General features: G+C 35.5%; 1 protein-coding gene across 1 annotated transcript; it reads left to right on the top strand.

Moving 5' to 3' along the window:
• Nucleotides 1-4,512: 4,512 nt before the first annotated feature.
• LOC139852240 (uncharacterized) lies at nt 4,513-6,748 on the top strand. Its single transcript, XM_071841480.1, has 5 exons — nt 4,513-4,566; nt 5,429-5,587; nt 5,660-5,857; nt 6,083-6,311; nt 6,411-6,748. The coding sequence occupies exons 1-5, from the start codon at nt 4,513-4,515 to the stop codon at nt 6,746-6,748; spliced, it is 978 nt and encodes a 325-aa protein (XP_071697581.1).
• The last annotated feature ends 8,818 nt before the right edge of the window (nt 6,749-15,566 follow it).

The raw sequence follows: 15,566 nt of genomic DNA, 5'->3' as shown, positions 1-15,566 counted from the left end.
CCACGTCATTTCCATGACCTATATTATTATTTTTGTAATAATATATATATATAATAATTATTATGTGTTATGTGGATATATGTATTCATATTTTAAATTATACGTTTCTACGTTCCGCGGATTTCCATCCGGCGAATCTTTTCGGTTTTTAAACCAACGGTCGAGCTTTCGGGATTTTTAAATCCTAAATATTTTAAATATGATATTTTAAGGTCATATTATTGGTAGGTGTATTTATATTTATTTTTCGTCGCGCGTTCGTTATCTTTCCGGATTTTTAATCGCGTAAGTGCGTTTTCGCGTTTCGGGCTTCGTTCGGGTTTTCGGGCCACAAGTAATTTAGCATTTGAGTAAGATGGACCCATGGGGCCCACCCCCATGCAATTTTCGGCCGAACCCCATGGGGAGGGGGGAGCCTTTCCTTGTTTTTCCATAATTAGATTTATTCTAATTTTATTATTTTGTAAATACATTACCTAAACCTAAAACCTAAATTTTATCTTTTTCTCTCTTCTCCCTCTCCCATAGTCGACACCACCACCACCACCAATCTTCATCATCTTCATCAATTTTATTGCTTGGATCTTTAATTGGCTTGCATAATCGTGTTCCTCTCTTCGTTCTCTACGCGATCATATACTTTGATTCTCGATTAGGGTATAAACCCTAACCCTAGCTTTTTGATTTTTCAATTATATTACTGATTTTATATGTTATATGATTAGTATGATATGTATAAGTTGTTGTAATGTTGTTTGAATGCGTAGAATTACTCGTTTGTACATGATTTCGGTTTGTAAATTTTGGACAGCAGTTTGATTCGTATATTCTGACTTTGTAACTGACATGAATGTTAAAATAAAGTACATAAATGAGTTCCTCTCATCAAGACATTAATTTTAGACTCCGGATTCATGTCGTTTCGATTCCCGGAGCCCTAGATACGCTTAATTTGGTTTTTGTTAAAGATTGAAAGGTGTTCTTGGCATGAACAAGGTTGGGTCCGACTTTGTGACCATCCTTGGTGTCTTTAGGGTGCCTCATTTGGTTAGGACTGATGGTGAGACGAATATTCATGTTCGGGTCACCTAAATCCGAGCCACGGTTCACCCGCTTTGCCCGAATTACTGTTTTGAGTAAAATGATTTTCCCAATTGATGTCATGGCTGATATCCACGACCTAGGGACTGTTCTTGGAGTGTTCTTGAGTTCATAAATGTGTCGGGTGGTTTGAGTAGGTGAAGTTACATATGTGGCTTGCCCGAAACCGACACCCGGGGCTCAAGATACGACCCGGCGAACTTTTAAACTTAAAACTTATGGTTAATGATTAAACATATGATAAAATTTATGGAATTCATTATTAATTAATTACTTAAGATAAAAGAAGTAATTATTATTATTTAAAACATATGATATAAATATTTATTATATCATTTAATTATTAATTATAATTTAATTAACATTTTAATTAAACTTATGATTAGTAATACTTTTATTATTGAAGGAAAATACTTATGATAAGTATTAAATTTGTTTTTGAGAAATTATTAAAAGACTTATAATAAATATTAAATAATTATTTAATTATTATAAGACTTAATTATTATTTAATTATGACTTAATTATTAAATACTTATGATTTAATAATTTTAATTAGAAACTTATGATATGATTAATAATTCATTATTAATTAATAATACTTATGATATGATTTAAAATTTATTATAAATTAATAATATTTATATTATGATTGATATTTAATTAATTAATTAAATACTTATGTTATACTAATTATAACATTTCAACTTATATTAACTTTAATAATTCATTTTATTTAATTAAACTTATGTTAAGACATTATTATACACTTTTGACTTTAAATAACATTATAACCTATGTTATTATTATAACTTACACTTTTAAAATTAATGTTGACTATGTTTGACCAAGGTTGACTTTTGAGTTGACTTTCGGTTGACTTTGACTTTCAGTTGACTTCTGTTGACTTTCTAAATAAGGAAACTTTCCTAACTTCAAAACTTTCCAAAAATAGAAACTTTCCAAAAATAGAAACTTTCCAAAAATAGAAACTTTCCAAAAATGGAAACCTGCTAAAAATAGAAACTTTTTAAAAATAGAAAGTGTGTGTCCTTATGCTGTTCCAATCAAACCGATGCTTGCTGAGTAATGTTCTATGCCTACTTGCAACATGTACAATAGCTATCATACTAAGACTTGGCCTAAGTTAGTTATTTATTTCGACCTGCTTTATTTATAGGTCGGCGTTGTGATCTTTCTTGATCACATTACTTTACTTGCTGTTCGCGTGTTTGTGAGATTTCTTCAGTTGCTATTTAAGGTGAGTTATAGTCCCGTTTTTACATACTTTTCAAAGTATATTTTTGGGATGTGATTACATGCAGATTTTTATTTACGTTTAGACACAAGTAACAGTTAAATTTAATTATTCATTGTGAGTTGGACAAAAATATTCCCTAGTCTGGTAACTGTAATCATTGGTTTCTACCGGTGAACGCGAATCCTACGGATAGATCTATCGGGTTTGACAACCCCATTTCGAGCTAGTCGCGCTAGCAATTTATAATCGGAATGTTTAGTACTTCGTAATTTGTTGTAGATACACTGTCCAAGTGTATATTTTTATTGTGTTTGGCAAGGGTAAATAAAGGGTTAAGTGGTTACCAGGTGGCTCATTGATAATGGAATAATGTTTAATGTTTTCTAACATTTTTAAATCTTGTGGTCTAAAGTTTACTTATTTATTTAAACCTATAATTCACTCAACCTTTGTGTTGACAGTTTACTTGCATGTTTTCACAGGTACTTGAGTTATTTGATGCTTCCGCTGTCGTTAGAAGAGTCTGCATGCATTTGGGCAGATTTTATGAAACAATTTATGAAACTTAAGTTTGCATTCTATTTTGGATAATTTAAATTGTGGGTTTGTTGGCAATGTTTTGTGTCAACTTTTGGTTTAATATTATGGTTGGTTGGTTTTCAAACTACTTAATTTGGTTGTTTCCTTTTTGGGGAAACATTTTGAAATAAAAGAATGCAACTTTGTTTATTTAATTCATTTAAGTCCGATCAAGCTGTGGGACCAACTGACGGATCCGTTAAGTGTTTTGACGGGGTCGTCACAGCGAGCCCAAGTGTATTGCTATGGGGTCCTATGACCCCACATGTGTAAATGTTTTTTTAATAATCTACTCTTCAATTTGTATAGGACACCACTAAATTTAAGTATAGGATTCCATATATATTCAGAATTTATAGATTTTTAAAGGTAAATGACCACTAAAATACCCTTGAAATATAATTTGTATTGGAAAAAAATTTCGGGACCCCATTGAATTTTGATCCTAGATTCGCCACTGCTTGATTACCCGAGGTTTTACCTTCTATGGGAGAGTCAGTGTGCTCGTTCATCGAAAAGGTTTACTCGCTTACAAAAATAAAAATAAAAATTAATAATAAAAAGAAAACTTATAGTTTAAAGAAGTTTAAACAGGCTAAACGAACATTTCGATCTATATTATGGGGGGTTATCACCAAAATGCCCAAATATTTTTTACCCCTTGCACCAGAGCCCAAAAAAAAAAAAAAATTTGACAAAATGCCCTCGCAAGGCGCAAGGTACCTTGCGACCTTGCCTTCTTGCGTCCTTGCGTATTCTTTTAATTTTTATCACGGTTAAATGACATGTTTAAACGCCCGCGCAAGGTACCTTGCATACACACTGGCGCAAGTACGCAATCCTCCTTGCGTCCTTGCGTCCTTGCGCCTTTATCTTATCAGGAAAGGATTTTCAGGATAAGATTTCATTAGATTTTCTAGATTTTCATGGATAGAATTTCGATCCTATATAAAGAATGTCCCGGGAACTTGAAATTTATCATTTTCTAACAACTCATTCCAAAAGAATTTCAGTGATTATTGGCTACACAAGGTACATTTTCAAGCATTTTTTTCACTACCTAAATATTTATGAATTGTGTTAATGAAGATAAATTTGTTGTTCATATATGTTGTGGGGGTTATTTTGAGTATATTAACAACATTCCCAAGTATTTACCTGAAGATTGTTTTAGAATTCGGCTAAAACTACCTGTTGCACCTGTAAAACTAATGAATCAGAGAATATTATTAAAAAATGTTCTTAAAAAAATACAAATGCCACCCAATTCACCTGTTTCAATGAGATACATTTATAATAACCATGTTTTTGATATTACGGATGATTATGAAGACTTTCAAGAGTTCTTACAATATGCAATTGTAAATGCTCCGATTGATATTTATGTTGTTGAGAAAGTACGAATGAATCTACCACAACGAAACCCAGAAACACACGTACCACAACGAAACTACGAAAAACACCAACCACAACGAAACCCAGAAACACTCCAACCACAACCAAACCCAGAAACACACTCAACACAAGTCACTGAACCAAACCTTCATAATTTAGAAGCGGGAGAGCCTGAAATGCCACCTCCAAACACTGAAGAGTTTGATATGTTTAACTATGGTGTTGAAAACGTATGTAAAATTAAAGAAAGAGACCACCCGTTTGAGATATCTGTTGTCGCATCTAGTGATTCAGATGGAGAAAAAGACGGAGACGAAGACGAAGACGAAGAAGATCAATATGAAGAAGAAAAGCAAGATTTATTCTGGAATATGCCACCTCTATTGAGTCAGCAAGAGCAAGAGCCTGAATTTACAACACAAACACCAACCATGTATAGGGTATCAGATTTAATTAAAGTTCGTCAAACTTTTTTGAACAAGGCCGAGTTCATAAACACTCTATTTACAAAATGTCTTGAAGAAAACTTCCAAATTAAGCCTGTAAAGACGGACAAATCTCGATACACCGCTAATTGTGTGTTGCCAAATTGTGAATGGAAAATTAGTGCTTACAAAATACGGAACACTGAAAACTTTATGGTAAAGAAATTGCATGACGTACACACATGCTCACGCACACTAATTATGGGAAACAATAAACATGCTACCAAAAAGGTGTTGGGTAGTATGCTTGTGGATTCTTTCAAGTCTGCAAACCGGGAATACAAAGCAAATGATATACGTGCGGATATAGGACAACGGTTCGGTGTCAGCATATCTTACAACCAAGCATGGAGGGCCAAATGTCATACATTACAGATGCTTCGTGGCAGTGCTGAGGACTCGTTCCGAATGCTTCCCCTTTACCTATATAACATTAGGATCCACAACCCGGGAAGCGTAAGTAATTTGGTCACCGACAAAGAAGATAGATTTTTGATGTGTTACTATTCCCTTGGCGTAGTTGTAAGTATCGATAATCTCTCTCATTTTTAACTTATAATTGACCTTATTATAATTGAACACTTTTGACCTGCTAAAATCTATGTAGGTTCGATCATTTGTTCAACATTGTCGCCCGGTAATCATCGTCGATGGTGCGCATTTGAAGGCAGGGTACTCGGGGAAAAATTTAGTTGCCGTTGCGATGGATGGCAATAATGGAATTCTGCCATTGGCCTACGGAATTGGTGGCGGCGAGACAAACGAGGTTTGGTCATGGTTCTTAGGCAACCTAAGAGATCATTTAATGAGTTGTGGTATGAGTGATCATATTTCAGAGCTTACTTTTATTTCTGATCGTGCTGCTTCAATAGCACATGGTGTTTCAACTGTGTTTCCTGAAGCCTTTCACTGTTTTTGCGCACGTCATTTGTTTGGAAGCATCAAGACTAAATCTAACAAATTCAAATATTTTGAATGGCATTATTGGAAAATGGTGAAAGCTTACCGTGGGTCGGATTTTGAGGATCATCTTAGTGTATTTCGAAGAAGATTGAGAGCGTCTTACAATTATTTAGAACAAGTTGGTTTCCACAAATGGTCCAGAAGTAGAGCTGAACATGTTAGGTATTCATACCTTACTAGCAACAGTGTAGAGTCTGTTAACGCACTATCCAAACATGCTCGAAAACTACCTGTTTGCATGTTGTTTGAGTTTTTTCGCGCTTCAGTACAAGATTGGTATTTCAAACATCGCAACCAGTCGGTTAGTCTTACTTCAACGGTTACCCCATATGCTGAACGTAAACTAGGCAAGAGGACGAGAAAATCTAGAAGATGGCAAGCAATTCCATCGACAAACAATCTAATAGAAGTGCGAGATGGCAGAAAAAATGGAATGGTTAATCTCGACGATAAAGTATGTTCATGTGGGCAGTGGCAGTTATCGGGGATAACTTGCGGTCATGTTATTGCAGCAGCACGACTTTTCGGTGTGGAGGATGTTACTCAATTTGTATCACACTGGTTCACAACTCAAACTTATATAAATACGTATTTTGAACACATCCTTCCTTTGCCCCATCGGTCAGAATGGTCGTATCCATCGCCCGGCGTTTTACAAATTGTAAACCCTCCCATTAAGGAGAAAAGAGCCCCTGGACGCCCTAAAAGTACAAAACGTATTCCGTCGAAGGGTGAAGATACTGAAAAAATCGTAAGAACTTGCACTCGTTGCAAAGAACCAGGTCATGGTAGGGATACGTGCACAGCTTCTTATGACCGAACAGGTGAATCAACTTCTAAAAGAGTAGTAAAAACATCGGCCCCAAAATCGAAGAAGGGTAAGGAGAAGGCCACAGATGCTGAAGCTTTTAAGGCATATCAGTCTCAGTTTTATGCAACGTGCAATTTAGGGAGCGATAATTAGTAACACTATCGCATTTGGAATGTCAATTTTATTTTTAACTTATTGTTGGATTTCGTTTGTTGTAATGTATTGTTGTATTTCCCTTGTATTCTAGGTACCTACTGTGTTATTTTATGTAATAAATGTAATTTGTTTTACAAAACACGCAAGGCTTTGCTTGCGTACGCAAGGCTTCGCTTGCGTACGCAAGCCTTCGCTTGCGTACGCAAGGCTTCGCTTGCGTACGCATGATGACGAAAGTATACACACGCAAGACGCAAAGCATTCCTTGCGTACGAAAAATATACACACGCAAGGACGCAAATCTAAGCTTGCGTACGCAAGCATAAGCTTGCGTCCTTGCGTGTGGTGTCAAATACAACTGTTTCAAAAGTGAATTTACCAGCAACCTATTTACACCAAATTTGCATACAAGACCTGCTATCTATTAGCTACAATGTATCAATCAACCTGAATCTCTACTGGTGGAGTTGGTGGCGGCGGTTCTTGTGTATCAAAACGTGCACGAAAAAACGTTCTTGCCATTCTGTTTCTATACTGCTCTGCAGCCTTTTTAGCATCTCCAATGTTGTCAACCTCCTCCCTTCCATAAATAATCCTCTCCATATGTATGCACACCCAAACCCCACAATCACCATGACCACCAGTCTGCATTGGCATAACGGGACCAGGACCCAAATCCCTGCATAAGTAACAATAAAATCAGCAGAAAGTAACAGGACGCAAGAACGCAAGATAAAACTTGCGTCCGTTTAATTGACCATCGCAAGGACGCAAAGACAAGCTTCTGGGACACGCAAGGACGCAAAGACAACCTTGCGTCCAGTAGCTTTGCGTACGCAAGCACGCAAACTTGGTCTTGCGTCTGGTCAATTTCCCTAATTCTACGAGCAGTTAATGTATGTTTCACTCGAACATATAACCCAAAATACAGTTGCATGTCATAAAACAACGGTTGTACTTCGTTAAACACAAATACACCTCGAACAGACATTTCATCGAGCAGTTGGTGTGCACATTTATATAATTCGCATCGAAGATAAAATAAACAGATAACACACACATAAACAACAAAGTAATCACTAACCTGGGTGCTTGCCATCGTTGCAAATTTGATTCCTTGATTATTTGCTTGATTACTTCGTGAAAACCCGATTTCTTTTGCGTGAAAACCCTTGTAGGCTAGTATAAGAAGTCACGGTGGTAGCAAGAGGGGTTAGGTGGTGGTGGAGATGATGAAGGAGGATAATCTGGTAGTAGTAATTGAAGAGGGTTTGCGTTTGTGCTTGCGTTGTTGCGAATCGCTTGTGTGACTTTATTTGCGTGTTTGCGAATCGGATGAAAGTGTGGAGTGACAGGTTGAAAAATGTCATTTAACCGTAGTTTTTTTAGAAAAGACGCAAACACGCAAGGTCGCAAGGTGCCTTGCGCCTTGCGAGGGTATTTTGTCAATTTTTTTTTTTTTTTGGGCTCTGGTGCAAGGGGTAAAAAATATTTGGCCATTTTGGTGATAACCCCATGTTATGGATCCCAATATAACTTAACAGGTCTTTGGATCAAATTAGTTATATAGATCAAAAGTTTTGGGCTTGCATGTATATTAAGTATCATGTTTATTGGGCCAAGCTATTATCTCACCTTTTGAAAGAAACGTCCAATTTTCTAATTTAGGCCCAAAGAGGTTTAGGTCTGACAAGGGTTGTTAAAAAATCAATAAGTATTTTGTAACTTTCCTTTCAGATTTTCTAAATTGAGATAAACTGGAAACAAATATTACAAAATACTTATTGATTTTTTTTTAACAACCTTTAAGATTATTGTTGAGGTACATTAATGTCGTAAATGACTTTTAGGTGATTAATAAAAAGTATTCAGTTTTTTCACCTTAGCGATAGGATTTAAAAACCGTCGTTTAAAAAATCCAATACAATACAATTATGTTACTACAACTCTAAGGGTGTTTTTGGATGATAAGCTTCTAGAAGTTTAATCTTACTCTTTTTATAATTTTACACACTATAATTTTAAGCAACTTGAAGTAGCTTATTAAAAAAAATGTAGAGCTTATGAAATATAAAATTACTAAAAAGCCATTTAATATATTATTATGCAAATTTATATTGTACTTTTAAGTCATTTTACAACAATCAGTTGCTAGTTTCAACTACTTTAGACCACGGATAATGGTGATGCTGATGTGAAGTGGATGAGGGATTTTTTGGGTTATGCCTGTGACGAGTTAAGTATGGAGCTGTAATAGAAAAAGTTGATGAGGTCGTTTGTGAGTGATGTGACAAAATATAATTGGTGGTTAGGTTAAAAAGTGTTGAAAGAGGTAGGAAAATAATTAAAAAAATCACAAACGCATTTGAAGTCTAGCGTGTTACTTTGACAAATGCCAAAAGACAAACGCCCACAAATGCCCCATTATAGGCGTTTGTGGGGCATTTATGGGTGCCACATCACATGCCCGTTATATGTGCTCTTAGTGAACACTTACAAAAAGTAAGCTCCACTTTTCAGTTTGAAAGAAAAAAACATCCAACTTCCGACTCTAGTTACAAGCTTCAGCTTCCAGCTCCAACTACCATCAAACTCATCTAAACACAACCTAAACCATTTTAGAATCATTCAAAATGTTGTCTTTTTAATATAATCTGAGCTCATCGATTTCATATCATATTTGGACATGATATCGGTTTTATCTTCAAACGTAACCGGTTTCATGCTCGAAAGTAATAGGTTTCATGAAATGCGTTACTTATAATTTTCACGATACTTAAAATCCGTACCATGTCAATTAACCTCATACACGAAATCACATAACTGTTCGCCCTTTCTTTATAATCTATTCTATTTTTTTGTGAAACACATGAATTATACCAGTTATATATTATTATTTGCGGTACTTAAAATGAATTGTTTATTAGCTGAGTGATTTTTCGACCAAGGTTCGAACCTTGCCAACAATTGTTATTCTTTGCTTTTCTTTCCCAACGCATATTTTATTTTTATCTTTTAATTCTTTTTACTATTTTCTTTTCATTTTTATAATTTTTACTAACCAAATAAAATAACAATTTTTTATAACTTATATTTCTTTTTTCTTTTCATATTTTTCTTACGTCTTTTTCTTTTAGTTAAATTATATTCGTGTTTTTTAATTTATATAACGAATTTAATTAGTGTCAAATGTTAATGTAAAGAAAAGCAAATCGAACACCAGAATACAAAATCCTCTATCACATAGATTCAAAACTTAAGAATAAGAATCACCAATTTACAGAATTCAAAAAACTTCGATTACAGATGATCTATGATCGAAAATAGGGTTTTCACCACAGAACAATCACACACTAACAATACGAATGTATCAGCTAATCACAATCAACCCTAATCATAGATATAAATATAAATTAGAAAATAGCAGAACTAGTCCCACTTGAATAATCTGCAACAAACTTAGGCACCAATAATTCAACAATGTTCCAAATGCACCTCTAGCTTTCTTACTTTGTCACAAGCCATCCAAAGCCATCCAACTTTAATATTTTCTAAAATAAAAATAACAAAACAAGTAAAAAAGAAACAATAATAAAGAATAAGATTGAAAATACAAATAAATTAATCAGTTAATTTTTTACACTAATAATAATCGACATGTTTATTTATTGTTATAATAAACTATTAAATTACTAAAATTATATTTAATACTTTTACTTAAAACGATTTGCTGCCGCAACACGTGAGGTAGTTGAAAACCTAAAACAATGAAATATACAAAAAACAAATAAAAACGTTTTATAATAATATAACACCACAGAGGCAACAATGCGCGACTGCTATCCAACCTCATTAAGAATGAAATATGGAGTGAAAAACAGGCAAGAATTCCGACTTAGTAATCGCGGGTTGGTTCGCTAAACCTTATTTTACTAACTTTAACATGTTCAAAACAAATAATAAAAATGTAACCCAAGTCATATACGGAGTAACAAGTTAGATACACGTACAAACTTCTTACTCGTGCTATATCTATAGTTATTGAATTGAATGATTATAAATAAAAGAAATACATGCCATTTTCATATATCATGTCAAACCTTTTACAATCAACCCACTAATAATAAATTATTGTCATTTCTTTTAATTTTTTCCAAATTTAGATAAACATCATTATAACTATGCTATTGGTTATCTCACACCAAACAGTCGCATTTTAAGTTGAAATAATTTATTTTATTTTATTTTTGATTATTGTACATATTTACAAATTAAGTTCTGCATGAAGAAATAATCAGTTTCGTGGCATTAATTTCGTCCTGTCATTTTTTCAGTTGTTTCAGCTTGACTTAAACTTCAACGAAAGGAGATTTAAATGAGTTGTCTAATCTTCTATCTACCACTGTCAAATTAAATAAACACTCATTAAGGCACACAAAATATGTTTAGGTAGTTAAAATGAAATAAGTAATAAGTAATTACACTTATAACTATTAATATAATTTTTTATATATATATTAAGGCTTAACTGAAACGTGATTAGTGAAAGCAACTCTACCCCACCTGCCTTCACAATACCTTATTAAGATATAGGTTTAAAACAGAATTAGGTAGCTTAATTACCATATACAAATACCCATTTTCTTTAATTGTAATCTATAGGAGAAAATGAGATCTAATTATAGTACTCAGTTATATGAATCCAATACGTAAAAATGCTCTCTCCTACTGAACCCTTCATCTTCCTCACAACTTCGCCGGATCTTATCTCCGGTACCGATTTCTGATTGTTTACTGCACTCGCTTTCTTTTACGATTCTGTATTTCTCTATTTGCATTTTCCTTTTTGGTTCTCTTCATCATGTATCATATTCCTACATCTCCTCTCACCCCACAACAACCCAACCGCCGTTACAACAAACCTGGTTTTTCCTCCAACCACATCCAATACCAACCTATCAACGAAGGAATCTGGGTTAAAGTTGAACAAGGAAACCGAAAAAAACCTTCCTCATCCAACACCAAAACCGACACCATTAACCCTAACCCTAAGAACACCAATCTTAACTCTTCATCTAATCTCATCTACAACCAGTTCAAACAAAGAGAAGCATCTATTAATCTTGTCAGGCAATTCGGAAATCACAAACCCAATACATCCACACCCCTAAAACCTATCGACAAAAACCGTATCACATCCTATCTATTTTATAATTTCCCTGAACAATGGACATCTGCTGATTTATGGGCAACCTTCAAAAAGTATGGGAACATCCATGAGGTCTACATTCCAAAAAAAACCCTAAAAAATGGAAAAAGGTTCGGTTTCGTTAGATTTTTAGACGTGCCTGATTATCACAAAGAATCTCTGGCCAGAAGATTAAGTTTAGTTGTTGCTGGGGATTTGATGCTCAAGGTCCATAAAGCTTGGGACAAGAAACCTAATGATAACTCTAAACCGTCTCAACAGCCTCCTCCCAAACCTAACATGTCTGATTTCCCCAAAAATAATATGTCCAGCAAGGTGGATGGCCGCAGCTTCATGGATGCCTTTACGAACAAGAAACAATCTGATGCAAACACTCCTACGATTAAGGTAACATCTAATGAATCCCTAATTGATTTGCTTGGTCATGCGGTTATTGGTAAGGTAAAGGATCTCGAATTCCTTGAATACTTTCACGAAATATGTCAAAGTGAAAACTTAGATGGTTTCAAGATTAAGTATCTAGGTGGACACGATATCATGCTTGTTTATGATGATAAACGTATTGCCCTTGAAATGCTTAACAATCAAAATCACCCACTATGGAATTGGCTCGAGGATATCAATCCATGGGACCCTGAAGAGTATTCCACTTCTGGCCGTCTTGCTTACATCGATATTCTGGGTGTACCGATTACATGCTGGATGGAATCCACCTTTCATGATATTGCTAGCAATTGGGGCCATGTTATCGAAACTTTTAATTGTTCTATTACTAATGAGGATAATCAGGATCTATCACATGGCTCGGTTATTATTAAAACGAATGATTTTAAGCCTATTGATTCACGAGCTTTAATCTGTCATGATGAGTCGAAGCAAACGGTCATATATGTCAAGGAACTCCTGAATTTTTCCATGTTTAATTGTCATGAAAACTCAGCTTATGATCTTACTTCTTGTAATGAAACGGACAACGATGACCCGGTTTCGGATGAGGAATCCTATATGGACGAAGATGACCTAAATGATGATAATCCAACTAACCGTAATCCACAAAAAGTACAGGACACTTTTATCTCCGGCAACATTCCCGATCATAATTCCGTCAATACTAAACCGGTTAACCCCTCGAATTCTCAGTCCACCAAACGTATGGAAACCAATAGTTTCAATAATAATGAGGGTAATAAATATCACAACGGCTCATCTCACGTGACTTCCAAGCTTGATATCGGGTATAATTCCAATGATGACAACTCAGAAGCATCGAACTCTGAACCCTCCTCACCCCTACCCATTTCCCCTACAGCCCAACAAACTAATTCAGAAGCTTCTATACCCCAAACTGCCGTAAACCAATCAAATGGGCCTAATCATACAGGTTTATCTTCACAGCCCATTAATCCACCACTTATTCCCACAAGCCCAAGCCCAACGGTCAACTCATCTTTGCATACAGACGAACAGGAAGAATTAATCAGAGACACTCCTAATCCTGATGACAATCCAATTGGCACTCAAACACCTTCTCAACCTTATCATATATCCCCTATAAACCTTATGCCCGACCCACCTCAATCCAACATCGATAACGCACCTTCTGACCCTTTCAATCTTGAAGACCTTATTAACATCACCAAGAAAAAACCCAAAACCAAACAAAAACTCTCCTCCGGTTTTAAACCCAAACTAATCCCTAAAGAGAAAGAACGTCCATTTAAGAGAAGTGTTAAAGATGATATATTGAAAAACAACACCTCGACACGCATACCTACCGATGCCCCTCTCCCTAATCCGAAAACCAGGCCTAGATCAAACATGCTCTACATGAAACACCTAGCAAGAAGTGGCCAAAAATTACGATTCTCACAACTATCGAAGCGTAGCAAAACACCATCATTAAACGAGGATAACTCTTTTGGACACAATCGCGCTGCTGACACTTCCACAGGTCGATGTCACAATAAAATTCCATCGGGTTCCTCAACTGACAAAAGCCTGGACACTAAGGATTTTGGAAACAACATCGGTATCCAATGGAACTCCCGGTAATCTCACTCCTCTTATTTCGTTTTTTATTATCATTCATAATGTGTACGATATCTCTTAACATTCGGGGACTTGGGCAAATGGGTAAAATCTCATGGCTAAAACGAATCTGCAACAAAGAAAAACCGGTAATACTTGGTCTTCAAGAAACTAAAAGTGAACAAACGCAAGACAACATCATTGAATCATTCTGGGGAAACCCCGACTTCAAATTTGTTCAAAAAGACTCGATTGGTGCATCGGGTGGGATCATCACTATATGGGATTGTAATTCTTTCACCTTCGACCACGCTATTGAAGGTGAATTCTTTCTTGCAATTTGCGGTTTTTGGGTGGGTTATGATTCTAAGATTGCTTTCATAAATGTCTACGGCCCACACTCCTCAGTCAAAAAGCTTAGACTTTGGTCTGAGCTATCCTCTCTTGTAAGCTCTCTCACTATCCCTTTTATCATTTTCGGTGACTTCAATGAAGTCAGAAAAGCTTCCGAACGTATGAATTGTGAATTTAACCATCAATGGGCCACTAACTTTAATAATTTCATTAACAACTTTGGACTAATAGACATCCCACTTGGCGGAAAAAAATTCACCAGAATCTGCATTAAAAGAATGAAATTTAGTAAATTAGATAGATTCCTCGTTTCGGACGACATCCTGAAAATTTGGCCAAACATCTCATCTAAAACCCTCGATCGTGATCTCTCGGACCACTGTCCCATACTCCTTAGGAACACATTATTTAACTCCGGCCCCAAACCTATTCGTGTCTTTAACACTTGGCTCGACCTTAAAAACGCTGACTCGATCATCTCTCGTGCTTGGTCAATTCCTGTAAGAGGAACCCGCCCTGATTGTATCTTTCGTAACAAGCTTAAAAACGTCAAATCTGAACTTAAGAAACATAGCGAACAACTCGATAACCTTGATTCTCAGATCCTAGATCATTTAACAAATATTAACAAATGGGAAACCCTAGCTGAATCTAGACCGTTAACCGAATCCGAAAAAAACAAATGGCTTGAGGATAAACACTCACATCTCGAAAAAGAAAAGAAGAAAACAAACATGTTAAAACAAAAATCCAGAATTAAATGGGCCCTCGAAGGAGACGAAAACTCGAAATATTTTCACAACTTTATTAAAAAACGCAACAGCAAAAACAATCTTCATGGGCTATCGATTAACGGAACTTGGATTGAAGACCCTGACATCATAAAACACGAAACCTATCTTCATTACAAAAATCTCTTTAAATCCAATAATCTAAACAACCAATGCCCTCTTGATAATGCACCTCACCTAGATTATATCTCCTCGCAAGACAATCTACTTCTAGAATCCGAATTCCTCGAAAACGAAATCTGGGATGCTATCCACGGCTGCGATAGCTCGAAAGCTCCAGGTCCCGACGGTTTTAACATGAAATTTTTTAAAAAATATTGGGACCTCATAAAACACGACCTTATATCAGCACTAAACTGGTTTTGGTCCAATTCCGAAATTTCCAAAGGCTGTAATGCGTCTTTCTTCACCTTAATACCCAAAAAATCTAATC

The sequence above is a fragment of the Rutidosis leptorrhynchoides genome, chromosome 1, assembly GCF_046630445.1.
Source record: "Rutidosis leptorrhynchoides isolate AG116_Rl617_1_P2 chromosome 1, CSIRO_AGI_Rlap_v1, whole genome shotgun sequence".
Lineage (NCBI taxonomy): Eukaryota > Viridiplantae > Streptophyta > Magnoliopsida > Asterales > Asteraceae > Rutidosis > Rutidosis leptorrhynchoides.
The sequence above is the reverse complement of the archived record's forward strand: the minus strand, read 5'-3'. Positions and strand labels throughout refer to the sequence as shown.

What these genes read in the sequence shown, in the direction of transcription:
- LOC139852240 (XM_071841480.1), top strand. Translation starts at nt 4,513, where the DNA reads ATGCCACCTCCAAACACTGAAGAGTTTGATATGTTTAACTATGGTGTT. An exon ending in ATTTTGAGGATCATCTTAGT is followed by an intron (nt 5,858 to 6,082) that starts GTATTTCGAAGA and finishes CATCGCAACCAG; the next exon opens with TCGGTTAGTCTTACTTCAAC. An exon ending in TGCAGCAGCACGACTTTTCG is followed by an intron (nt 6,312 to 6,410) that starts GTGTGGAGGATG and finishes CCCATCGGTCAG; the next exon opens with AATGGTCGTATCCATCGCCC.